This window comes from Zalophus californianus, chromosome 7, assembly GCF_009762305.2.
Source record: "Zalophus californianus isolate mZalCal1 chromosome 7, mZalCal1.pri.v2, whole genome shotgun sequence".
NCBI classification, from domain to species: Eukaryota; Metazoa; Chordata; class Mammalia; order Carnivora; family Otariidae; genus Zalophus; species Zalophus californianus.
In genome coordinates, this window is record NC_045601.1 from 100,503,840 (window position 1) to 100,531,250 (window position 27,411).

At 36.8% G+C, this 27,411-nt stretch overlaps 1 protein-coding gene across 1 annotated transcript in view; it reads right to left on the reverse strand.

Moving 5' to 3' along the window:
• TFAP2D (transcription factor AP-2 delta) overlaps positions 1-27,411 on the reverse strand; it is a 52,720-nt gene that overhangs the window by 3,280 nt on the left and 22,029 nt on the right. The window contains exons 6-7 of the mRNA XM_035728641.1: positions 19,095-19,236; positions 13,282-13,395 (exon numbers count right to left, since the gene is read on the reverse strand). Of these exons, the coding sequence (XP_035584534.1) occupies positions 13,282-13,395; positions 19,095-19,236 (256 nt within the window). The remainder of the gene's footprint in view (positions 1-13,281; positions 13,396-19,094; positions 19,237-27,411) is intronic.

The window sequence follows — 27,411 nt, forward strand, 5'->3', positions numbered from 1 at the left end:
TTAGTTTTCTTCATTTGACATTACCTGCACATCAAAAAACATGCATGGCGCACTGCATAGGATGATAATAAGTACAAAAGATAGCTTCTGTTCTAGCAGTTTTCAGTGAGGTTTATTAATCCAAGTAATTAAAGTAATTTAATATTGTATTAGAATAGCACAGAAAAAAAGTGTGAAATCACAGGATGATTAAGAGGAATTTCTGGAAATATCATGTTATTCTGTTGGCCCCAACCACTTTTTCCCAGTTGTCCTATAAACTGAATAATAAAGTCTATAGACTGTTATAACTTGGCATAATAATTTTGAGATTCATCCATGTTGTGGTGTTTATCAGTAGATTACTTTTTATTGCTGGTTAAGTATTCCACTGAATGGATTTATTACCATTTTTTCATATAATGGGTCCTTACAATTCTGAAGTGTTAATATTTTAAAAAGGGAAGTGACCACAGAGGTGTTTAGTAAGGAGCCCAATAAAGTAACTGTATTTTTTTTAAAAGTTTTTTTTTAAGTAATCTCTACACCCAATGTGGGGCTTCAACTTACAACCCCGAGATCGAATTGCATGTTCCACTGACTGAGCCAGCCAAACACCCTAGTAACTATTTTTTTTTTAACTAAGTGTTATTAAAGGACTAACAATGCACTTTACTATAGGATTTAAGCAATGCATCTGACAAAAATTTCCCCAAATACCATGTGATAAGTTGAGAGGACAAATGAATTAGATGGGAGCCGACTTAGGGAAACTCACAGCTGGTTGGGCAATGATGCTCAAAATTTGTCAACCTTGAAGTGTGTTTCCAGGGGAGTGCTGTAAGACTCTCCCATGCACCCCACTCTGCTTGCCATGTTAATTGACAATGTGATTGAAGGCATCCTAGATTTAAGTGCTGGCATTAAAATAGAGAGGAAAATTCCTACACTGGATAATGGAACCAAAATTAAAAAAAAATATTTTTGTGGTAAAAAAGCATTGGTGGTGGGCCAAAAAAAGGTGTGAGATTTAGGGGAGATTAAGGAAAACACATCCATTTACAGTATGCTGACAGAGAGATCTGACCCAAGAGCAATTCTCAGGGAAGGGCTCACCAGATCAGTAAATCTAAGTTAAAAAAAAGAAAAGCAAGGGTCAAAATCTGAGGTTTGGATCACAGCTAGTCAGGCTTACAAGTTGTATTCACCCTGAACTATTCTCTCTCTCTCTCTAACTAGATTCCAGCTCATTGATTTCATTTTCCTATTACTAGTTTCATACTGAGGAGCAGGAAGGTTCTGACAACTTACTGTGAGCAACACAATTACCTACTGAGAAAATCCAGACTGCTAAAGTTTATGGCACTCGATGTCAGAGAAAATGCAACTTCTATTTAATAGTCATGGTCTTAATTTTATTCATGGTTTTATAAACTCTTATTCTGCTAGATCTCCCAATTAACACTCTCAAGGGCATCTTTGTGCAACATAAACCATCTTTTCAAATTGGCTGAGCTCAGGAAGACAGTAACTATGCTGGATCCAAAAGGTGAAATTCTACTTTTGACTTTCCCCCTGAGTGTTAGGATATGTTCACATTTCAGCAATTGGAGGGACAGCCTAGAGCAGAACCACAATTTTTAGGGAGAGACTATGTTTGTGTGTGCACATGCACCTGCGGACTTACACTGTTTTTTGTCTTTTTATAAGGTAGCATTCTGGAGGCACCTGGGTGGCTCAGCCTGTTAAGCATCAGACTCTTGACCTCAGCTCAGATCATGATCTCAGGGTTGTGAGTTCAAGCCCCAAGTTGGGCTCCATGTTGGGCAGGGAGCTTACTTAAGATAAATACATGAATGAATGAATGAATGAATGAATGAATGAATAAAATAAAAATAAAATATAATATAAGGTGACATTCTGATCTCTTCTTGACCAATGGGCTTGACCTGAATAAGATTATAGACTTCAACTTTTTAAGGGAAATGTATTGCAACAGTTCAAACTGTATTCTCTACCAATAGGGCTAAAAATGAAGAAATGGAGACAGAAATGACAGAGGTAAAAATTGAAGATGGAAAAGAAGAAATTGCTATTTGAAAGAGAATAAATTATAATGCTGTCTTCTTTTTCCCTGTGTGGTTTTGCTAATAAGACATTAGGAACAATCCAGGTTTAACTCAGTGTTTATGCTTATAAACTACTTGCCATGAATGATAAGAATCTATCAGGAAACTTCTGTACAATAGAAATTTCACAAACTTCTCTTCACACCTTGTGATCTCTCATTAAGTACATTTTTTACTTGCGGCTAAGGCCTTATAAGTTCATCTTAAAAATCTCCAGGGGTGGCTGGGTGGCTCAGTCAGTTAAGTGTCTGCCTTCAACTCAGGTCATGATCCTGGGGTCCTGGGATTAAGCCTGGCATTGAGCCCCACATGGAGCCCTGCATCAGACTCCCTGCTCCATGGGGGGCCTGCTTCTCCCTCTCTCTCTCTGCCTGCTGCTTCCCCTGCTTTTGCCCACGTGCTCTCTCTCTCTGTCAAATAAATAAATAAAATCTTTTATTAAAAAAAAAAAAAGAGAAAATCTCCAAGGCTTCAGTCCTTACTTGGAATATAAATTAATAGAGGATTCTGAAAAGACAACTACCTAAGGAACAAGAGCTATTTTACTTTCTTTAATCTAAGTAAATATGGTTTATACTTCAGTAGCTTTGTTGTATGCTAGAGAATTGTTACAAAGCTGTTTCCATATTGTTTTAGCTGTCCTTCAGAAATGCTTTATCATTACTTTTAATCGATTTGTCTAAACTAATTTAAATTAAAACATTAAAGCTATTTTCTAAAACATAGCCTAAAGCAAACGCCTATGGAATCTTCCGCTGAACTCTTCCTATCTAAAGAGTTGGGCTTAGGATCCAGCACATCCTTTCCAAATACTAATAAGGAAACACTGGTTTAAAATGTATTGAAAAGGTGGGGCACCTCGCTGGCTCAGTCAGTAGAGCATGTGACTCTTGATTTTGGGGTTGTGAATTCAAGCCCCACATCGGGTGTGGAGCCAATTTAACAATACCAACAACAAAAAGTGAATAACAAGGGCACCTGGGTGGCTCAGTTGGTTAAGCGACTGCCTTTGGCTCAGGTCATGATCCTGGAGTCCCGGGATCGAGTCCCACATCGGGCTCCCTGCTCAGCAGGGAGTCTGCTTCTCCCACTGACCCTCTTCCCTCTCGTGCTCTCTATCTCTCATTCTCTCTCTCTCAAATAAATAAATAAAATCTTTTAAAAAAAATGAATAACAAATAAATAAATAAAATGTATTGAAAAGGAAATGGCAGCCTCATTAGTATTTCCTACTGAAGACTAGGTCACTCAGGTGTGTCTGACAACAATGGATGGCATTTTCTAGCTTTCTTTTGGGATACAAAAAGCTGAACATAATTAGATACTATTGAGCTACAAACTAGTAGGCTGAACATCAGTAGAAAATAGCCCATTGTCATCATTTAGGTAATCAGAGTAAAAGCTGACTTCATTTCGTCAAATTTCAACTTTCTACCTGGAAAATGTTTGACAAGCAAACATCTCTTCCTCTACTTCTTTCGGTGTATATAAAGGCTGAAATAGTTCGGGTTATTATTCTCATTATTTTGTTCTGATGCATCATTCCAATGGGTGTTTGCTATCATGTATCTTTGATTTCCTGAATCGCATACAGATACCCCTGGCACCAACCTCCCCTCTGTTTTTTTTGGCCTCCGGGAGGCATGCAGGCAGCAAGATTTAAGGGGAAGACAAGCCTCCTTCTCTTTCCCTCCTGGATTATTCAGCTACTGCAGGCTTAGGTCCAAATGTAGCCTGAGGCTCAGTCTGTACTCCCCACTACGGTTTTAGGTGGCAGCCAGAAAAATGCCTTCTTCCACGCATGAGAACAGTGGTGAGGGCAGCAGGCTGGGGAACAGCCTCTGGAGAACACCAACAAAGGATTGTGGGGCTTCTCTGTAGAACCTTACTTCTTTTCAGAGCTGTGAGGGTAAGGCACTTCATCTCTCGGAAGCAGCACAAACCCTGAATATAGGCCATGGACAGAGACCTCACCCTGAGGAAAGTAGCTGGGGCTTATCCTCCCAAAACTTGATGGCATCTATCCTTTGTAGCCTAACCGGCCGTGGACATAGAGGAAAAGAGAAACTGTCTGACTGTGCTTATTTTCTACATAGATTATATTGTCCCATGGCCCCAAGTGCTTTTCAAATGGAGTTTCATTAAAGTGTATAATTAAGGTATACAGTTCTCTGGTGGTGAGAAATTATTGAAATCTACTCATTAGCAAGGCCTTGACAGCACTCACAAACATTCTGTGCTTCCTTCAGCTGGTAGTTCTCAACCTTAGATACATAGAAAACTCACCTGGGGAGCTTATTAAAAAAATATCAACGTGTGGGTCCCACTCCAGAGATCCTGATTTAATTCGCTTGGGGTAGGTCCAAAACATCAGTATTTTTTAAACAGTACCTATTCAATTTAAATGCAGCCAGAGAGTTGGGTATGTTCCCTTAGGGCCAAAAAGTAATACCTAACTACCATGTCTGCTATCCTTCCCAGGAAAAAGAGAATGAAGAACTTCAGCATTTCCCCCAAGAACTTCTGTAGAACCTTAGTTTCATGGGCTGTTAATAGTGACTCTGAGAAAAAAAGAGTTCCTGTGATCATGTCTTAGAAACATGGGGTTCTTTTTCCATTCAGAAAGGGTTCTGGAAGCTTTTGATATGCTAATGTATAACCGATATACTTCAAGCACATTACAGTAGGCAGGGTTTCCCAAACCATAAAACACTTGACCATGAGACACTTTCAAGGAGCATCTCATGGGTTAGGTCCCTGAAACCCATCCTAAGTGCTTCCCACAATCCTGTGCTGTCTCCCCAGACTGTCCTCCAATCCACAGCTCAACAAAGATAGAAATTATTTAAATAAAAATTCCCAAATTTCTTTACCAGCTATGCATTCCCCAATCATTCACACATGTTGTTTTTAGGGTGCCATGTTTGGAACTTGTTAGAAATAGCTGCCTCTGGTTTCTGTTGTTTGAATTACTAGTGTCCTAAGTGCTGCACCTAAAAATCATTTCAGATGTCATCAAGTGACTTTCAAGGGATGCTTTTATATATGTATCTCCTGCAGCCTTTGGTTTGGTGCCATGCAACTTGTGAAGTACAATAAATATTGACAACTAATTTAATTCTTCAATTTCCTGCTTAATGTTAAATGAATATTAAATAATGTAATTTAATGTAGGTTCATACAAGAAGTTCATCATAATTCCACTTGTCTGCTAAGGGGATGAAAACTGTTTCCTGTTTTATTTTTAGTCTACATTTTTACTAGTGAAAATTTTATTTCACGGGAGACTATTTTTACTCTTATGTAAACAGAAACTGTCCGTATTTAACTAGTGAATAAGACCTGACCATTTACAGGTATGTTTTTCTTTGCAACTGGGAATGGCACACAGGTTTTGAAGTTTAAGTTTTAAAGTTGCATTTGAACCTTACATAAAGAAGCTTAAGTGGGAAATATAGGATTTTTTTTTTTCTTCACAATTCAGGCCCATTACTTTGAATATTCTTAAACAAAATGGTCCTAGAAGTCCTCTTGAATTGGCAGAACATCCTGAAGGAGGCTTAATAATTTTATTTCTTACATGCTAAGCCTCATTGTATGATTTATTTCATGATGTTTTCTTTTGAGATTAGAGATTACATTGAAATTTCTTCATTTCTCTTCTGACACTGATGAGTGACTTCATAGGATTAATAAAACCATCCACTGCTGATTACCTTCCCTACCACTTTCCCATTCCCCCAAAATGAGAAAAATAAAAACAAAAAAAAAACCATATGCACACTTTGGGCTCCTTGGAGACAACCAAACAGGTCACATTCAAGTAGAGACACACATGCTTTCCTGAGTGAGCTGCCAAGCATATGGTGCTCAGAAGACAAGTAGCTGAGTTGACTGGAATTCATGTCATATGTGGAACATAAAGAAAAGGGGGATGAATAGTCCAGCAAGAGAAAACTCAGACACCACAGCTGTCTTTAGAAATTGGGAGGGAAATGGAATTAAACTGACTGTGGAAGTCCCCCAAGGAGTGGGACATTAGGGAGACAGATGTTGCCTCAGTGGAAGGAAGACATTTCAGATAGAGTTGTCGGAGATAGAAGGGATGTCTGGGCAATGAAAAAAAGAGTCTGTTATTGAAAGTTTTTGAGCCTGGAATGGGTGACAAGCTGACAAGAATGCTGGACAGAAGATCCAAATGTTGGAGGAGAGTGGGAAATGTAAGGGGCCTTCCAACATGGAGAATCAATGAAGAAGATGTCATCACCAGCAAATATACAGATATCTGGGAAGTGCCTATATATTTCTTATTTCCAGGAATGATGGGAGGAGTATTTCTCCCATTTCTATGGGAGGGTCTATTTCTAAGAAGGTGTGATGTCAATTCACTTTTTGACTGCAACGGAAGAATTAAGCATATTGATCATTTCACTTCCCTAGCCCATGGTTCAATTAAAACACCATGGCCCTGGGAATAACCCAGTGGAGAATACATCCAAGACCTAATAGAGATATTATCATAATCCACATTGATGAATATATTTACTGGGTACATACTATGCGCTAAGTACTATGGATAGATAGATGAAAGCCTTTCCTAATTACCCCAGGTAATTACCTATATTGTACTTAATCCTTTCTTACAAAATCTCTCATATAAGTTTTTGTAAGTAATTTTCCTTTGCATTACAAGTTCCTAAAGAATGAGACAATCCTTGAGTCCCAATCTTTGCACCACTGGCCATTACCACTGTAAAATACAAGAAATAATAACATTTCAGGCTCCTAAGATGGGTACTAGGAAAGAAAACTTCCTCATTTTTCTGATAGGATGCTTTTTCTGAGTGGAGCATTAAAGATAGTCTAACTCCCTCTCCTTACTTATGTTGTCAGACGTGATTTCGTTTGACTTCAGATTCAAGGTGATTAGGAGAATGTAAGAGACCAAGAAGGGAAAAGTTGCTAAGACTTCCTTGAAATTGCAAAGAGGGGAGTTGCTAATACTGCAGAAAATGAGGCCCCTGGGCCTCTGTCTGAGCTGGGTCTGTTCTGTCTGTGAGGCCCCATGCCACCTTGGTCTAATTGCCATCCTTGTTCCTGGGAATTGTATCTTTGGGGTGTTGTGTAGATTTCAATCAATTCTCGTCCCCCTTCCAGTAGGCGTTACAGTGTCTGCTGTGTTCTCTACACTTTTGATGGTACTCGGTAAATTATAAATAATGAATAAGCCCGACTGCTGTCATTTTGATGGAAACAAGCAACTTTCCAGGCTATAGATTGTGAGAAGGGTCACTGCTGTACGGTTTCCCAGAGCACACAGATGTGGCAACTACCACAGGAAACTGGAAGTAGTTATCTGTGCTGTATGAGGTCAGATCATTCCCTAGCTTTACCTGGACATATTCAGTGGGCCGAAAGGAAGCCACAGTCCTCAAGGTACTAAATCAACCACCCTGTAAGGAGTAATTCAAGTGGTCTACACTGGGAAGGGTATTTTGACCAAGTAAAATAATAGCAAAAGTCGATGTTACTAATTAGAGCATTCTCTATGCTTATCCAATCACACTCTCTCCTTACTTCTTTCCCAGCCAGAACTCAGCAAAAACAGTAGAATTTATCAGACTCTGCCAATGGACTGTTTTCAAAGTTAAATGTGTTATGCTTCCTTTCTAACTCATTTTTCTCTTGAGCTTATGCTTCTATCAAAATTAAAGTTACTGCTGTCAGTAGGAAATTATGAAAGAGACACATTCCATGATGACATGTTTTTACCCAGATTATTAGCAGAATAATAAGTATAGAATCCTTTCAATACATTGGTATACAAGACAGAACTTCATATAATTCTCAGTGTCACTTTAAAAAAAAATGAATTAGAATGGTTTTTCTTCCAAAGTTAAAAAAAAAAAAAGCTAATAGTCTAGAAACATCCTAGGGCTGTGGTTCTTAAAGCTAACTATCAGAATCAACTTCAGAGTTCTGCAAACAACACAGAAGCCCAAATCCAATGCTAGACTTGACTTATTAAATTAGATCTTTTAAACTATATTCCTGACCTTGAGAATTTTTAAAAACTCCAAGAGAGATTTGGAGCTGTGAAACCAGGTTTAAGGGCTACACTTAAAAAGTGTGAAGTCTGGGGCACCTGGCTGGCTCAGTCGTTAAGTTTCTGCCTTCGGCTCAGGTCATGATCCCAGGGTCCTGGGATCGAGCCCTGCATCGAGCTCCCTGCTCCACGGGAAGCCTGCTTCTCCCTCTCCCACTCCCCCTGCTTGTGTTCCCTCTCTCGCTGTATCTCTCTCTGTCAAATAAATAAATAAAATCTTATTAAAAAAAAGTGTGAAGTCTTTTTCAAGGTCAGGCAGCAAGCTGACCTTTATTGTCCTATTAAGCTATTCTATTGAGGCTTCTTTTAATAAATGCACAGTAAAAAAAAAAAGACATACATTTAAACTTGATCTATATCAGGAGACTTCGATTTGGGTTTTAATTGGAAATGTCAACCATGTATCTTTTGTTTAAAAAGACATAGTTTAAGACATGCAGAAAAATGAAGCTGGACACCTAGCTTACCTTATATACAAAAATTAACTCAAAATGCATTAGACCTAAACATAAGACCCACAACTATAAAACTCTTAGAAGAAAACAGGGGGAATGCTTCATGACTTTGCATTTGGCAAGGATTTCGTAGCTATGACACCAAAAGCACAGGCAACAAAAATTAAAAAAAAAAAAAAGGCAAGTTGAACAACATAAAAATTTCTATGCATCAGAGGAGATAATCAACAAAATAAAAAGGCAACCTACAGAATGAAAGTATTTGCAAATCCTATGTCTAAAAGGGGCTAATATCCAGAATATATAAAGAACTTACAACTCAACAACAAAAAAAGCAAATAACGAGATTAAAAATGGGTAAAAGACTTGAATAGACCTTTCTCCAAAAAAATGGCATAGAAATGGTCAACAAGCTTATGCAAAGATGCTTCACATCATTCATCACTAGGGAAATACAAATCAAAACCACAATGAGTTATCACTTCATACACATTAGGATAGCCACTATTAAAACAGAAATAGTAAATAGTAAGTGTTGGCATGAATGTGGGGGAAGGAGAACCCTTGTGTCCTGTTGGTGGGAATGCAAAAGAGTGCAGCCACTATGAAAAACAATTAACATACTTATTGGGTACATACCATGTGCCAAGTACTGTGGATAGAGAGACGAAAGCATTTCCTAATTATCCCAGGTAATTACCTGTACTCTGCTTAATCCTCTATTGTAAAATCTCTTTCATGTATTATAAGTCTATGACAGTTTCTCAAAAAATTAAAAAAGAATTACTATATTATATAGTAATTCTACTTCTGGGTAAATATCCAAAAAATTGAAAGCAAAATCTCAAAGAGATATTTGCATACCCATTTTCATAGCAGTACTATTCACAACAGCCAAGGGGTATCCATTAATGAATGAATAGATAAGCAAATGTGACATATACATACAATGGAATATTATTCAGTTTTTAAAAGGAAGGAAATTCTGACACATGCTACAACACAGATGAACCTTGAGAACATTATACTGAGTGAAATAAGCTAGTCAAAAAAGACATAACTGTATGATTCCACTTATAGTAGTTAAAATCATAGAGACAGAAAGTAGAATGGTGGCTGCCATGGGCTAGGGGGCAGGAGGAAAAGGGGGAAATGGGGAGTTGTTTAATGGTTACAGAGTTTCAGATTTGCCAAATGAAAAAGTCCTGGAGAGTGGTTGCACAACATTGTGCATACACTTAACACTGCTAAATTGTTCATTTAGAAATGGTTAAGATGGTAAATTTTACGTTAAGTGCTTTTTATCACAATAAAAAAGATATAATTTAGGAAGTTTGCTATAAAGTGAATTTTAGTTATGATGAAGGAGCAGAAGGCTAGCTGAGGACAAAGCAGAAGCTGGTACCCCCCACCCCCACCCCCGCCACTTTGGGATATATGTGACATTCCTCAGGCACTCCTGGCTGCCCTAAAGGAAAAACAAATGGTTAACTGATGAAGATCACAGTCCTGCAGGACAGAAGTCTCTCTCAGTTTACAAATGTCCTAGTGACTTACAAGGAAGAAGCTTTCTTATCAATAACCTAACTTCCAGAGACCCATAACTCAGTTTCCTGAAGCCCTAACATCATCCTCCCCTACATGAAATTGAGGGAGGCTGAGGCAGAAGGAAATGTAAATAATATTGAATTTCTTTTGAACCTGAAGCCCATTGACAAGGACGCGTGATAGGAGGAACGTGACACTCCTCTAGGAAACTCCCAACCGTCTTCATGTTCATGCGTCATTAGAGGGAAAAACAACCTTGGCTTGACAATAACCAGGCCTCCAGTATCCTGAGAGTCTTTAGCATATGGCAGTCCTTCTGGACACCCCCTTTGTGCTCACCTCCCCAGCTCCTGAGTATATAATCAGCCCCTCCTCAAGACCACAGGGCAGCAGCTCTTTCTGCCCACGAGTCCTATCCCCATGCTTTAATAAACCACCATTTTGTACTAAAGACGCCTTAAGAATTCTTTCTTGGTCGTCGGCTCCGGACTCCACCCCACTGAACCTCATCTCTTTCCCAAAACTCCACCAGTTAAATGATTTCTATCATCCTACTACCTTCCACTATGAAATCAGAACATCTCGTCAAAATAAATTATCTGGAATATAGTTAAAGCAAAGTAAATAAAAAATCTGGAAAATATTAAAAAGGCATAATAAATAGGAAATCATAACTTTCTGATATCGAAACACTTAATATTTATAACAATACAATATTTATGCCCATGTGTATTAATATATAAATGATAATACCAAAATTTTTATAGATGATACTTTTATAAGTAGATATACCATGTAGTTTTAAATTGTTTCAAGGTATGGCTGTATATTTCAAATTGTTGTGATTGAGAATCTGCAGCCATACATAATCTTGAGAGTTTTACATCCAAAATATAAGCTCTTTTTGAACTGGGGGGGGGGAGCAATTTTCAATATATGTAGCTCTTTTCGGGACAATACCCGACTAGTTTTTTACCATATTCTGCATAGGAGGGAGGTAAATGAGAGCAAATAAAGCCCAGGAAGGAAACATACAGCTCAAGTTTAGAAGTGAAAGTTTCCTCTAAGGAGTTCTGTGGCATTGATTTGGCAACTAACTAAAGTATCAACAAATTAGCAGATTGTGCCTATGCTGAGCAAACACATGGTTTGCCTACTTATTTCACACTGTTGCTAATATTCAATTTACACATTGATGCCGTATTTTGTTTTGAGACTGAAAAAGGACAGCTCACTATCTGATGAAGGCTGCGGCACCTGTAATTGGAATAACCTGGTAGCTGTGATATAAAATCTGAATTCTCTATGTTTTAACAATAAATTCTTCCTTAGAGTGTATTCGTAATTTAACAAACTTCCTTAAATCAAGACTTGATTTGTATAAAAATCATTAAGCTTGGAATTGAACTTCTGTAAAAATTACAAATATCTTTAGTGTGGATACAAAAATATGGAAAATATTTGTACAGATGTGACAGTGGAACAAACCATATCTTCTAAACTTGGATCGGTGGTGGAGTAAACAACCCATCACTCACTGAATGCTTACTTTATATTCATTATCTCATTTTATTTATTTATTTATTTAAAGTAAGTTTTATGCTCCACGTGGGGCTTGAACTCACGGCCCCGAGATCAAGAGTCACATGCTCTACTGACTGAGCCAGCCTATATGCATTATGTCATGTTTGCTCACTACCACCATACAATAAAAGGGTTCTTCTTCCATTTAAAGCTAGGGAAATCGAGGGTTGGAAAGAATGCATGTTACCCCATAACTACCCAGCTCAGCTGTATGAGGGTCTGGATTTGAAGATGGTTCTATTGACTCCAGAGCCTTTTCCCCTTAACTTCTGGGCATTGTAATTTCTACCAGTTTTATTACACTTACTTTCACTAACCCAATTGAGTGCTAGGAGAAAAGTCCTGTGAGATATATTTTTGGTATATCTGGTACATTTTTAGAAGGCAAACCCTAAATTTAGTCTCCAAAGATGTATCTACTACATCTTAAGGAGTCTTGTGGCATGATGCAAAATAAAATATTCTATTTAAAAGTCTCTGATGTTGCAGATAAAACTCCAACTCATTGAAATATCCATTATTTTATATAAGGGAGTATCCTCCTCAACAGCATTATTGGTGAGAGGTACTGAAAACATTTTAAAATTTAATGTATAATAGTCTTTATTTAACATTGTTTTTATTTGTTTGCTTTGTTTTGTTTTAAGTAGGCTCCACAGCCAGGATGGAGCCCAGTGTGGGGCTTGAACTCAAGACCCTAAGATCAAGACCTGAACTGAGATCAAGATGTTTAGCCAACTGAACCACACAAGAACCCCGGCTTAACATTGTTTTTTAAACTGAATGATGATAGTTAAAAGAGGACAAAATATTTTTTACATTGATGAGAAATATCATGTAAGGCATTAGAATTTTAGAACTTTAAAACTGGAAGTTACCTGAGTAATTATCTTGTTCCTTTCCACATTGTCTCTAGGGCATAAATTAACCAGAAAAAAATAGTCTATTCTTTTCCAAAGCATCTCAGAAAATAAAATTTTAAATATGCTTTCAATAACACATTCCAGGAGCTTTAAAATATACTTGTGTGGTCCAATTTAAGAACCATTTGCAGCTTCTAAGTGGGCAGAAATTATTAACATATGCCTGTAAAATCAGTGTATGATATCCCATTAATTTGTGTCATATCAGTCCATTCAACGATGTGCCTCACCAAGATAAAGAAGTATTTAAATGATTTCAGAATTCTGATTCAAAAGTGCCATTACTTGAAATAATAGTGTTCACTTTCAAAGTCACAATTTCCTGAAAATTGCATAAAGACACTAAATTTTCTGATCTAAAATGCTTCATGCATTAGTTATGTTTATAATTTGATCTTAGATGCTTGCAATTTCAAAAGATTCAGTCAGTCACTATATGAATATATAAGCAATATCGCCTAAACAGAACTGTGACAGGAATACAAAAATGTCTGGGTTAATAAAGATGGTTTAAGAATTTAAAAGAGAGTCTGAGGAGATTGAAGAGCCAGTCTTACCTGAAATGTGTTAAGTGTCTCTGGATGTCAAGGTCTAGAATTGGAGTGGGTCTGGAGGATCCCAGTGGTGATCTATCTTGGCTCAAGAGGTCTTGGAATTCTTTACAAATTTGTCTAAAATGAAAGAAATCCATCATTGAAGTTGAACCCTTAACATGGGGCTTTAATTTCAGCCCATGATATTTTACCAAAGGTTTGTCTTCTCATTTAAAAGAGGACTAGATAAAAAAAAAAAAAGATAAAATAAATAAATAAAATAAAAGAGGACTAGGTCAACTTTCATAAATCAACCTCCAAAGTTCCATCTACAACATACAGATGAGGTTCACAACAGCAACTTTGCTCCCAAGTACTATAGGAAAATTGTAAAACTTTGGAAGTGATCAACAGCCCACGAGCACTGACAAAACCGTGTTCATTTTTAAGGTGAATATTCACAGATCAACCTTAGCATAAGGAAAAATCTATATGAAAGGATCACACTTAATCACTGTTTTTTAAAAATATTAAAATATGATTTTTGGAGGGGATATCACATTTGTAAAAAGTTTAAATCAAGTTATAGGCTTCTTTCAGAGCCGTGATTCAAGTAGGCTTTGGAAAATCCTGTTTCCCAGCATTTCATTAGAATTCAGACTCTTGTGAACTGAATTCATATTTTAATATTTAAAGTACATAATCATTTACCACAATTCAGCCCATTAGCCTCACAAAAATGATTGTTATGTCCCATGTAATATGGTTTCTTGCAAAAGGTATGCTTAAGAGAAAATCTGCTGCTTTTCTTACATTAAATAATTGTGATTTCTGATAAGTTTTAATTACCACATTACTGTATATATTGAATAACAGCAAAGCCTTTGTGATACATAGTCTAAATGATACAATTCTAAAGAAGCAAAACATATAAAGAAAATAGTTTTTTTTTAAACAACAACAACAAAACTTACTAGATTAATACAGTAATTGAAGAGTGAAATAAAGGACAGTTAAGGATTTGCTCAAAAGAATACATCATCTAATGTGAGGCCACTCCATAGTCAAGGGATAATGTGATAGTGATTATGGCTTTTTTTGGTCTGGATTTACAATGGGTAGTCATAACAATCTAATCATTAGCCCTGATTATAATTATCAATGTAGCTAGCCAAAGACAAGTAAGTACAAGAGAGTCAAATTATTCCAAGTGAATGTTACTCCATGGACCCAGCCACTAATTTCTCTCCAAAGCATTTGTGTCATTAACAAATAACTACCAAAAAGTGACAAAATGTCTTGAAGTACAAATAATTTACCAGTGAGTTAAAGCCAGTGGAGTTTTATAATTAGGTGCCTGAAATTTCTTCTAAAGATCATTTGTGATTTTTTTAATGAGTAATAATCCCCAGGTTTATTGCCAGTGTTATTTTCATATTGTGTGATTTCATAGAATTTGCCCTTTTCATTGTGAACACAGTTGAAAGTAAAAGTGGATCATAAGGAGAGGAAAAACAAACAAAAAACCAGAGAGGGCCCTTATCTGCTCTAAATCAAACAGGATCCTCCATATCCTCCAGCTAATGTTTTAGTCTCTGAGATCTAGCGTCTAAATGCATGCTTTTAACAACTGCATGTGTATACTTTCATTGAGAATATCTGATCTGAATTTATCACTTTTTCTGTTCTGAGTTAGACTTAGTTGATTGACTTTCAGGTGTATTGCCTATGTTTTCATAGATGAATAGCAATTTAAACTAAGTTTTTGATGCCAGTCTGTGGCATCAAATGATGCCATTTGGTAGGGCATCGTTATCTGTTATGCTTTGTGTTACTGAATAGAGTTAGATATACTATTATCTTTATTTTTTAGGAAATTTCTAACTAAAATTTTAAATCCAGATTCATGCTATCATTTTTCAGACTGGCAATATAAATGACTATATGGTAGACTATCAGTATGCTCCATTACTACAAAAAAAATATTGGGGCTATTTAAAGATGAGTCTCTTAATTTTATACCAGATTAAAATATATTTAAAAATTCAAATAAAGGTTGAAACATTGCTTTAGTTCTTATGGTAGGATATCAGAATTATTTGGATAATTGAAAAAATTAGTTTATAAGCTGGTAAATCAACTTCCTTACTGTATAAACATTATAGCAAGTTACAATAAATTCAAAGTTGATGAAGAAATGAGGAAAAGACAAAGTGTGGAGAAATTTAACTTGTGCTAAGCAATTCAGCTACACCACACAGGAAGCTATTGGGAGAAGTTCCAGAATTCTCAACCTCTGGTATTTGATTCTGCTGCTCTTAACTCACTGACTTAGGACAGCTTCTTGACTTAAAAACAGAGGACAATTCTGTAGTCCCCCCTTAGGCAATTATGATCATCATCTCATTATGACAGTTATAGAGATATTATTTTTATGACTAGTTTTGTCCTCATTTAAAATTTTATTTATAAGGCTACAATAAGAAATATTCATTTCTCAAAACAAAATGTCACATTATGAATTATGTAACACAAGATGATCTTCGGTGAATCGTAAATTCTAACTTTATCACTTATGTCACTGTCCTTAAGGACATAATTTTTAAGCTGATGCCTGAATTTCAAGTTCTGTGTTTCTCCTTTTGACAATTATTGTTATAGTAACAATTAAAACATGTTGACGATTCTGCTTTACCCTAATGCAGATCAAATGTTAAGCATATTTAGTCCTAAATTCAATGAAGAAGTTTAAATGTGTTTTCCATGAATCAAATGTTTTGTACAGTACATTTTTAGAATTCAAAAATGGTCTAATTCAGTTTCTGTCCCTCCTATGTAACTGTCTAATTACACCAACATATTTGGTTAATCAACAAAACAAGAAATTAAGAGGAATTAGGAAGCTCGACCCTTAGTCAATGGGCCTTTCATTTAATTTTGCAGTTGGCAAAGTAATTAAATACAACTGAATCTGTTATTCATAGGGTTAAAAGAGAAACATGCAAGCCAATCCAACAATGCAGATCAGTTATTGGATCTCTCATCCAATGATTTTGAATTTCATATGTATTTTTGAGGCAACTGTCACAGTCTTGTTGAACAAAGGTGAGCTAACTAGAATGTAACGAGTATCCATGTAGGCTATTTAATTTCAACGTTGAGCATTTTAATTGAAAATATTCAAAGCTCTACTATTAGAAAATTAGAAACTTCTCAGAACACATGTTGGATCCATTCATATATTGTGGAAAAAGCATGTAATTCCTACAGATCCCTTAATTTGTCCACTTACATTGATGATTACTTGTCTTGTATATATTTGCTATGACTACATAGTCTCTCATTCTTGTTTCCCATTGTCTATAAGAAGATGGATGGATATACACAACCAAAAAGACAAAAAAGATTATACAGCCTGTCTCTTAATTTCTAGATGTTTATGACCTATTTACTCTTGAATAAAATAAGGTAACTGGAATCAGTGAACCCAATTCTTGATTATTCAATGGTTTGCAAATGTCCAGCTATGGGCAGAGGGATCAAAGTACATGTTCTCACAGTATTTTATGAAACGAATGTCCCAAATATCATCTAAAAATAGACATTATTGAGATCCTAGGTAAAAGGAAAATACTACTCCTGAGTTGAATCCACTACTCTAAAATAGACGTCTCAGCATAACTTTGACAAATATGGAAGTACTTCTCTTAATCCCCTCAAGTTCTTCTAACACTGGTCTTCGGTGAAAACAAAATCTCTGCATCAGTTTGAATGCACAGACATTTAAATAGAGTATGGGAACTCTCCAGAAAGTGGGTGGTTGTGTTCTGAACGTCAATGGCAGCATTGCTGTGGGTGGTAGAGGTGGGCAGCTATGGAACCATCCTGGGGAAAGGAGGACAAAAAGAGGGATTTCTCTGGATTAGGAAGTGAAAGTCTTAGAATATGCATGATGAAACTATAACCAACTAATTTTGAGGTAGAAAATATAAAGGTGTCTTTTCTTGGATAATCTGTATCTGGGGATAACCGTGTCATTCAGAGGTGTCACAGGGGGATACATATTGGGAAAATCTGTATAATCCTGCCAGCTAGAAGGATACTATGCTTTGGGAACACCTGGAGGACACTACCTAACTTCTAGCAGGGTATTCTTCTCTTGATCTGTAACATGTCTTTATAGTTCTCCGGAGATGGTATTAAGGATTCAAACTGACTACATGTACTTTCAGTTTCTCCTGGAGAAACTAAAATGTTACTGATGAAGACCCCTCTGGGTCTTGCCTTGCAAGAGGGCAAGAGTAGAAGCAAAACAGAAGGAAAGATCCCCCAGGAGATTAGCCACACAAAAAATCCAGGTTCAGCTCTTTCTACCAGCAAATTTTTAGGAGCTTGCACAGAATAAGGTCTATCCTGAAATCTTAAATCCACATTTTATACCTGCCTTCTAATTTTCTTTCTCTAACCCTTGGTCTTCATTTTCTTTCTCAGCTGGTCCTTTCCCTTTCATTTCCTTGTTTTACCTTTTTTCCCCTTTTGCCACCATCTTTTCTTTTCCTTCTCTCTGGGGCAAGATGAATCATCTAAGTTACTCTCAGAAGAGCACTACACAGATAGATCCCAAACCCAAACAGTGCCAGCCACAAGCAGCACAAATCCCAAATGAGGGACTCAGTATCGTGGGCAAAACTGTTGGGTGGTAGGTTTCCCATTTAAACACTTAAACTTGTAAAAACAAACCAAAAAAGACCTATGTGACATTAGAAGTAGGTAGAAGAAATATTTAGTTTTGGTTTTATGCATTTTGAGGCCATTTAAATTTTAGCCAACATGTTGTGAAGTCCTTTTCCATCAGTTTCTAAGAAGCAATGTCTTTAACACTTATCTACTTTATATCATCTCTTTGAAAGTTTTCCCCAAATAAGAAACTAATTTAGAAATAATAATTTAACCCACCTGGAACTATTAGCTCTAAAATCTGAACATACAGTTAGGAAATTAGATAAGATTATTAATAGTCTATTATGTAGCATAACTTATTTTAATAAAGAGAGCAAGAATTAGCTATTGCCTGAAAAATTTTTCTCTAAAAATTTGAACATGACTTGCAGCAGCATTTACTTTTCTGTTGGGTTTTTACACACTCAATGGTAGTTCTTCCATTCCTTATCAAAGAACTTTCAAGTTTGAGGGAATTTGAACTCATCTTATGCAAGCTCCCCTTTCATGTGTCATCTCTGTCATTATTTTAATTCACATTTTTGTTGAACTTTACACTTTTCAGAAGCTTTCACATACATTATACCTTTTCTTTTCGACAGTATCATCACTGGTGGTGAGACAGTATAGGGATTATTTGCTTAATTATATACCAGAAAAGCTAGGGGCACTGATGGTGATTCTTGGCCCCAGAGGTCTCCGTGTTACCTCTCACACACCTAGGTCCTCTTTTGTCATATTCTCCAAACATTCACAGTGTTTTGAGATCTTCACCCTCATGTGTTAAGGCTCAGTGAGTGGTTTCGACCAAATCACATAGCAGCTAATGACATATTTGTCTGGAATCTACATTTCCTAAACATACTTTTCTCCTAATAACTCCTGCACATTCTGGAGAGGTTTTCTAAAAACTTTCATCATCACTAAACAAAGGTAGTTTGTAAATCTTGCTATGGGTGCAAGGCCAGGGGTGAGGGTATGTCCTTGTGTAGCACATCTAGCTGCTAAAGCTTGAGACCCTCCGTTTTAGAGAACTGGTACTTTCTAGACTCTTTCCCTCACTCAAAGAAAATGGAAAACCTGAAAGAAGGCATATAGAGACTTCCCATTCTGCTTACTTGGTCGCTAGGATCATCTTTTTTCTTGCAGTCTGTTCTTTCTGTTCCATATGTTGTCTGGCAAGATGTTCTCCTACAGCTTTGGCTGGAAACTCTGTTTCACAAGTGTAGCCAAAATCCCGAGCCAAGTGTAAAGCTTCTCCTGTTGGCAGACAATAAAAGTCAGTTTTCCACAAACGTCTAAACTCAGTAAGAGTAACACTTTATATTTTCCTCAAGCCTCATCCCTCCTTGTGGTCAGACGGATCATTTTTTCCTATTTATTCTAAATAATCCTAGGGAAAGGACCTTTGGGGTGGGGGATGCTGTAGGATGAGGAAAAATTGAGGAACAGAGAAGCTACTTACCAGGCAGGGGTATGTGAAAACCTGAAGGGGAAAACAAGAAAAACTAGGAGTTTTGACTTCCCTAGAGGCTCGAGCCCAGTTTGGCTTCTCAGATCCTACACATTAATGCCCAAGGGAAAAAGCTCCATGGGCTTGCCATTCTGTTGTTGATCGACCTACAATCTATCCTTAGTATATTTGAAATATTCAGATATCTTTCCCAGGAGATCTATCAAAATATTGACAAAGGGTCCAAAGAACCTGAAACACTTTGGAAAGGGGAGAGCAATGAATGTTATCAATTTCGTACCATTATGTTTGCAAGGATGCTATAGTGTGTGATCATAGTACCAGCATCATCAGGCTTCATGGTAGGCTTCAGTACCTTTTAGCACAGTGCACAATGCTTCTTATGTACGTTAGTAAAAACACAATGCTTTTTAAGTATAATAAAATCATAAATAACTTTTAGTCTTTCACAAACATCTTAAACCTGAGTAAATTGGTAAGAAATGAGGTAAAAATGGCTTATCTGCAAAGTAAGTTTTGGCAATATAGTTCTACCTTGAAAACAATAATAGTTTTAAAGTTCAAGCCAAATTTCACCTGAGCATGAAAACTTAAAAAAAAAAAAAAAGCAAGCTCTCATTGCACATATACTGAGCACTTACTTTGCTCAAGGGGCAGTGCTATGTAGGAGTAATGAGGGCTATAAAAGGGCTGTCCCTATTTCTAGGAAAATGACAATCATCCCCATAATAGTAGCAAGAAACACCTTAGTAGCACTTTCTAATTTACATTGCAACCTATATGAACACTATCATCTGCTCATGTTTACTGACGTTATGTTGCTATTATACATAACAAAGCTATTGTACTACAAGTATCACATGAATGTTATAGATAAAATGTTTTACAGACATTCAAAGTGGGAGAAGGGCGTTAACATGGGGAATTAGATCAGATAATGTTTTGTGAATTATGGATCAATGATTTCCAACCCCCTCCCCCATTTCAAAGCAGTGGCAGGTTTTTAGTTAAGATTTTCATATTCATGTAGTAGGAAACATCCTTGTTAGCCATCCATTCTAAATAGGAAGAGGACATAACTACATGGAAAGGGTCCCTATATTGATGAGTCTGGGTAGTGCTAGTTATTGAAGGGTCACGGTTTTAGATAAAGTTGCAATGTACAGGAAATATTTTTAAAGTGCTTATTACCAGTAGGTTATCCCCCTAACTGATAGGAAAGAAAATGTGTGCATATTTGGCAGAAAAATGGCACAAGGATTAAAAAAAAAAAGACATTGTGGGATGCCTGGGTGGCTCAGTCTGTTAAGCATCTGCCTTAGCCTCAGGTCATAATCCCGGGGTCCTGGGATCGAGTCCCACATCAGGCTCCTTGCTCAGCAGGAAGCCTGCTTCTCCCTCTGCCTGCCGCTCTCCCTGCTTGTGCTCTCTCTCTCTCTGGCAAATGAATAAAATCTTAAAAAAAAAAAAAAAAGAGAGATCGTAATGCCATATAGGATAGTCACTTTTGCTAGAAAAATGACAGAAGGGAGATAATTCAAGACATTTCAAAACTGAGGTATAAAATCTGAAACAGTGGCCATAGCACATGACCGAGGATAAGCTCATGTGATCTTGAGACTGCAAGTATCTTGCCCCTAACACAATAACCCGTTCACAGTGTCATCTTTGTACATTACGTTGAGTTATGTATATTGATGTATCTGCATATTGCAATATTGTCACTGAAAGATATTTGGATAACATTTTCACTGACACTATTATATATATATATTTGTCCTCCACTGCTTGTGCAGTAGTGGGAGAAGTGAAACAGTGCAAACAGGAGGGTGGTAGCATGTCTCTTAAATTTTACGCTAAAACCTGATTCTGGCCTATTATATGCAAAGCTCTCACCGTGTGGTAGTTTTTAAAACAGTTTGAATGGAACAGCTGCTATTTACATTTACACTGACAGCCAGATCCTTCCTTCCCTTAGTTCTGTTTACTGCTTTCTCTCGCTTGCAATGTAACATTGTTATTGGATGCATAGCAATGCTACATCAAAAGAAGTGGCAAGTGAAGACACTCTGATATGTAGTTAAAATGTGTGTATCATGCCACAAAAGCTTTGTGCGTGAGGGCCCAAGAATGAATGAATAAATGAATCTATGAATTAAAATACACATGATATTCAGTAAGGAGGACAAATCTGTATTTAAATCCTGTACAGCAGGTATCTTAGAGTCAATGAGTTTAAGAAAAATAGAAATTTTAGGATCAAAAAAGCATGTGAAGGGGCGCCTGGATGGTTCAGTCAGTTAAGCATCGGATTCTTGGTTTCCCCTCAGGTCATGATCTCATGGGTCATGAGATCAAGCCCCACAATGGGGTCCCCGCTCAGTGGGGAGTCTGTTTGAGTTCTCTCCCTCTGCCCCTGCCCCACACTTACATGCTTGCACGCACATGCACATTCTGTCTCTCAAATAAATAAATCAACCCTTAAAAAAATTTTTTTTAAAAATCACGTGAATAAGATTCTAGGGGATCTGACTGATTCATGAAGATAAAGATCAAGGAACTTCTCTGTCTCTGTGGTGGGACAAAATTCCCACGTGAACAAGAGGCAGGTGCAGCAACCTGTGGTGGAAGAGTGATTTAGGAAAGGCCGAGAACATTTTTCCTTCTATTTCCATACGGCAGATATTGCCATGTCACCTCATATCTTTGTGAGATGAGGCAGGATGGCCTAGTTCTTTGTTTGCAAAATAGGTTTAAGTCATTTTTACATTTTAATGCACTGTGCCACTTGACAAACCAGTACCCTCCCCTTTTTTACACAGCCGAAGCAATACACTAACTTTAGCATGGATGGCCATTTTATATCATGTCATTTTAAACATATTTTAGAATTAGGATGGATGTTTGGGGGTTAGGATTATTGCTTGTAGAGGAGTATGTTAAGTGCAAGGCTTTAGGGTCTATAAACCAAATAGTGCTTACCCCCCTTCCAAAAAAGTAAAAACCCCTAAGAAATATTCATTTTTTTCAATAATAATATCAGCAGTAGGTGACTCGTACTGAGTAACTCTCTCAAAAAGCTAGCAGAAGTAAAATTACAGAATATAAAAATAGCATAAAAAAGAATTTTCTCCGTGATGTCAGGACACTCATTTTTCACACTCAAAAGCAAAAAGTGAACAACTAGGGGAAAATATTAGGAAAAGTTTAAATGTCCGTCACTGATATAGCCTAGAAGTGGAAAGTTAATGGGAAAATGTTTTCTGGATCACCTGTTTTACTGAGTTTCTGGGTTCCTACATTATTTTATAGGAAGAAGATCTAAATGTATTTTTAAATAGAAATAAATACACCAAATTTTCAACCTTTTATAAGTCAGTAAGGATTTTTCCTTCTTTTAGAGTTATTGTATTTTAGGGAAAAACTGTACTTCAGACAATTAAAAATCAACATCTAGTACACTAATTTGCACTAAAGGCTACTTCTATATTGTTATCATCATATGATTCTTACCAACTGTCACTGTAATAATATTGCCTTAAAAACAATTTGTTTAACTTAGTATTGCAGTACAATGTTATTAAATAAAAGCAACAATTCATATGTGTTAACTTCTAGTCACATATCTATGGTTTCAATTTTATTTATATGTATGAGAAACTAGCACTTTGAAATCTATCTGTAGGATTATTCCAAGAAGTACCTTTTAGAAAGCAGATTTGAGGGGTGCCTGACTGGCTCAGTTGGTAGAGCACCCGACTCTTGATCTCAAGATTGTAAGTTTGAGCCCCACACTGGGTATAGAGAATACTTAAAAATAAAAATCTTAAAAAAAGCAAATTTGAGAATATTTTCAAACCTGCATAAGATATTCTATCAAATAAACTATAATATCAAGCTACAGTAAACCCTAGAGCTGAAGGACAAAATTAATATATTATAGGTTTCCCAAACTATTCTGAAAGGAATGTACTATTACATGTAGCACTCCATATAATAGAGTCTATGATAGAAATCTGTGCCTTATAATGTGGTAGTTCCCTAGTTTAATGATGATTTTGTTTAGACACCAACACTTTGTTTCTCAAAGTAATAGTTTTGTTCCCCATTCCACACCAGACAGTTAGCATAGCACCCGATTCATAATAGGTACTCAGTAAACATCTGTCACATGAAAAAGCTTTCAAATATCTTATTGGTTAATTATAACAATAGTCTTGTGAAGACTTCTAAAGAGAATGGTGATAAACTGGAACAAAGAATTGCTAGAAAGAATGAACTATACAGAAAATCCATAAAAATAGAGTCTATCCTAATATCAGTGGAGGCATTTTATAAAATAGACTATACGTATACATTTCAACACTTTCTGCTCCCGTAACCTGGGGTTTTTTGTTTTTGTTTTTAATGTAGGGGTGTCACCCCATAACAATCAATCTCTGGGTATGTGCCTGTTTTGAAGCTGCTGAAGTAATCTCAGGCCAACATTAAGAACTACTGTCCTAAGGTGATGGGAAAGCATTATGTAGGGATTAATTCTACACCTTCATGAAATAAAAGAATTCTGTGGCTTATACAAAAGGAAGGCAGTCACTATAAAGTCAATTATAAACTATAAAGACCTCTATCTGTCAGGGCTTTTGCATAAAGAGTTCTGCCTTATTTGGCTGACATACTATAAACTCTAAAAACAAAACAAAACAAAACAAAACAAAAGGAGAGGCACCTGTCTGGCTCAGTTGGTAAAGCATGCGACTCTTGATCTCAGGGTCGTGAGTTCAAGCCCCACATTGGGCATGGAGCCTACTTAAAGTAAATAAATAAATAAAATAAAAACAAAAAACAGAAACGTAATGGTAGAAGGAGAGACAGCACTGTTAAGGAAATGAAGTCATTAGTCTACTGAAAAAGTGTATTTGTACAGAGAGATATAGTGTGAGATGAAGCTTGCTTTTCATACTAGCAGGGAAAAGATGGGTTTTCAAGAAAAGGTGTTGGGACAACTGGGTGGCCATCTGGAAATAAACAAATAAAATTGGATCGATACCATGCATCTAACAACAAAACAAGGTCCAGATGGATCAACAATTTAAACATTAAAAATAGAACCACAAAGTAATTAGGACATGGCAGAATTCTTTTATAGTCTTGGAATAAAAAAGTCTTTTAAAATATTACAGTTAAAACGAAAAACCATGATATAAAATATATGAGACATATGATTATACTCATATCAAAAAGTCTGTAAGACATAGACCTAAACAAATAAGCAAACCAACAGAAAACTTGTAACAGCAAACAGACAAACCAAAGCTAGTGGTGGGGAGGCTTTGCAACACAGATGAGAGACATACAGCCAGTTTTCTGTTATATAATGAGCACTTACCAATCAATAAGAAAAACATTTAAAAATATCTCATAAGGACAAAGTAAAAGAATAGAAAGCGAAGCTCATTAAATTCTTCTAGGAATACCTAATGCAACGTCCTTCATAACTGAGGTAGCCTTTATTTTTTTTAACCCATCAAATTAGCAGAGATCCAAAAGTTGCACATCTACAGAATTATTTATGTAAGTGTAAGGTTACTCACTGTAGCACAATTTGTAATAGCTGAAGATTGAAAACATCTATATAATATTCAGTAGAGAATTGGTTAAATAAATTATGAGACACTCAAACAAGGTAGATCATGAGTGTTTAAAAGAATGGACAATTTGTAAGCCCTGAGAAAAAACACTATTATAAGGTGTGAAAAAAAGAACCTGACAGCAGAATAGTGTGTATAGAATGCTATAATTTCTTTTAAAAATTAAAAAATCCAATGCATACACACACATATCCTTGGAAGAAAATAGAGAAACCATTTGTTTAACAGAACATTTGTTTTCTGCCAGGAGGGGAACTGGACAACAAGGGAATACAGTGCAAAACAGATATTTTACAAGATGCTCTTTTGTAACTTTTAAATTTTCTACCATTTGAATCAATTATCTATTTAAAATTATGTTAATTCAAAAGTAAAATTACTCTCTGACTCCATTCTTAGAGAGATTTAAATCTAAACTTAAATATTTATTGTAAATTAAAACACAAGCTATTCCAAAACTGCCATTGCTATTCAGCAGGATGTACACATCAATAGGAAGAACTACAATCTATAATTTCACTAAAATACCTATGAATTTTGATAAATGTAAATCGTGGAATAAAAGCAGAAACTGCGTGTTTGAAAAGCACATTAGTCGAGGCATATACATTAAAGAGAGAATAATGGAAAGAAGAAAATAAAATCATGAGGGAAGTAATGCAGAGACGTGTTTTTTTTTTTAAAGATTTTATTTATTTATTTGAGAGAGAGAATGAGATAGAGAGAGAGCATGAGAGGGGAGAGGGTCAGAGGGAGAAGCAGACTCCCCGCTGTGCAGGGAGCCCGATGTGGGACTCAATCCCGGGACTCCAGGATCATGACCTGAGCCGAAGGCAGTCGCTTAACCAACTGAGCCACCCAGGTGTGTGTTTTTAAGTGAGCAGCACAATTTGCAAGAGTGAGCAGTGAGATGGACCAAAGCGGGCAAGGGCAGGCAGGACTCAGCCAAACAGGCTTGGAGACACTTGCCTTTTTGCAATGCGTAAAAGCAGGAATTTAAGGACACTCCAAACACACAGTCAGACCCAAAAGCGTATGGGTAGTGGCCTATTTCCTCTACCCCTACACGTAAATACCTTTTTCCCCTGAAGATGAACGAAATCATAAGATGCAGATCAGGGGAGTGATATTACAAATGACTTAAGAACACGTCTCCTAAGATGGTATCTATTTGTCCACAGCATTGTCTGATACAATCTCTCATTCATGGAGATCAATTCTTGAAAATTCTTATAAGTGCTAGTTCCCAGATATAATATCTAATTGTTATCTAATTACCAATTATCAAAGCAGAGTCTCTCAGAAACTCTTCCATACTTTAGAATAAGAAATTTACAAATAAGGTGATACCTTTGTCTGGGGGTGGGTAGCGGGGAAAGCTTTTCCAAGACAGATCTTAAAATGATTCACACAGGCTCTACTAGCATTTACTTTATTGAGCCCAATTCCACTGATAGCTCTGAAATGCAAAAACTGTGCTCAAGACATTGTCCACGACAGAGTGTTTGTATGCAAAAGGGAACACCAGGTTTTCCTTGAGCTCTTCCATCTGACTGTCTGACCAAAGTGAGCACCAATTAGAGCTATTATTACAAAGAGCCAATTTATTAGCCTTTTTATGTCACACACAGTTTAAGAAGGAAGCTGGAAACCTTTGTCCTGAAGGAGGGACTAAGGTGGGAATGTGAGTCTGGAATGGCCGGTGGAGGAGTTATTTTGGGATGAAGGTCCTTTCAGACTTATAATCATGCCATGAGTCCCTGAAGGCTAGCTTTCAGATCCAGATTCCCATAGAAACCCACTGTGGTACCACGTGAAGGTAATGAGAATATCCGTTGTGTTCTAAATTTCATGAGAAGAGCATCTAAAGCTGAGCATGCCCTGTGCGTGTATTATCACTAATACTTGGCAAAGGATTTTGGTGTTTGAATCCTATGAGTCTCAAGCAGTGAACAATACTTCTTCCTAAAATAAAAAGTCATGGACTAATCACATCAGGAAAACCTGATATACCTATACTCACTCACCATACCTCCTCTCTAGGAAAGAGTTCATTCATTGCCAGGTCAGTTGTCCTTGTCTATGTGAGTATATTTAATCCTACATAAGATGTACAAAACAGGGGCGCCTGAGTGGCTCAGTTGTTAAGCATCCGCCTTCGGCTCAGGTCATGGTCCCAGGGTCCTGGGATCGAGCCCCACGTCGGGCTCCCTGCTCCGCGGGAAGCCTGCTTCTCCCTCTCCCACTCCCCCTGCTGAGTTCCCTCTCTCACTGTCTCTTTCTCTGTCAAATAAATAAAGAAAATATTAAAAA